Consider the following 1,049-nt stretch of genomic DNA (forward strand, 5'->3'; position numbering starts at 1 on the left):
ATACTTGAACCCAGTTGGTCAAATGAGGTGTCAATCAAAAGAGGAGGGCCTAGACATCCATTTTGATGCATTGCACACGGACACAGGTTAAACAGAAACACAGAACGACTTTACAAAATAAAACGAAACAAAAACGGAACGTTCTGCTGAATGTTAACAGGCAGTAATATTGAAGTTTAGTTCCTTTTTGTTGTTCTAGTTTTTTTAATTTTTTTTAGTGCAGATTAATCTTTAAGTCTAGTTCACACAGACATTTTCAAAACCTGAGAGACCCCTCAGGAGAAGATAAATAATCATAGATATAACAGGTTTGGTCCTAAAAATCAACTGACTGTAAATGTTGTAGTGTGAAGCTGGCGTTAAAGGCTCAGTTTGAACAGAACGAGTGCAGAAAGCAGCCGTTACCTTGGTCTGTCCTTCAACGACAGACAGAGGCACGCTGGTGGAGGGCCACTTGTTTTTCGGAGGTAAAGACTTGTCACAGTTCCATAAAACCACGATCTGGATGAGGAAATACATGCAGGTGGTTATTGGGTTTTTACCAGAGGTTCTGTGGGAAGCATTTTTCATGCRTGAATTGATGCTTCTTAGGCTTGARTTTCAGGAAAGTCTGTTAATAATACAAAAATATGTGATTTCACATCAGCATTTATGCTAATTAGTTTTAGTTCCAATGGTTTTACATAGAGCATATTTATTCTGTAAGACAGAGAATATTATAAATAAGACGTTCAAACATGAAAACATTAATTTATGTGATGTTTTCTTTATTCTACCCCAGCAGTGAGGTTCTGACAGACCTGTGCACAGAACTTGGACTTGGCCACGGCGATGATGAGCTTCACCACAGGAGAGATGTGGGACTGCAGAGGAGAAACCATGTGGATGACAGCTGTGAAGCGCTGCGATGGGTTTTTACCTGCACACACACGCCAACACTTCAGTTTGAGGGGTTGCAACAAAATAAAATATTTACCATTTTTATTCATGTATAATATGATCTCATGTATAATATGACCTCATGTATAATATGACCTCATGTATAATAT

At 38.3% G+C, this 1,049-nt stretch overlaps 1 protein-coding gene across 1 annotated transcript in view; it reads right to left on the bottom strand.

Moving 5' to 3' along the window:
• The window catches only part of LOC106532427 (exostosin-1), a gene marked incomplete at its 5' end in the record, with an annotated part of 46,790 nt that overhangs the window by 31,138 nt on the left and 14,603 nt on the right, over positions 1–1,049 (bottom strand). The window contains 2 exon segments of the mRNA XM_014028472.1: positions 406–501; positions 801–919. Coding sequence (XP_013883926.1) covers positions 406–501; positions 801–919 — 215 coding nt within the window.

This window comes from Austrofundulus limnaeus, unplaced genomic scaffold (genome assembly GCF_001266775.1).
Source record: "Austrofundulus limnaeus strain Quisiro unplaced genomic scaffold, Austrofundulus_limnaeus-1.0 Scaffold766, whole genome shotgun sequence".
NCBI classification, from domain to species: domain Eukaryota; kingdom Metazoa; phylum Chordata; class Actinopteri; order Cyprinodontiformes; family Rivulidae; genus Austrofundulus; species Austrofundulus limnaeus.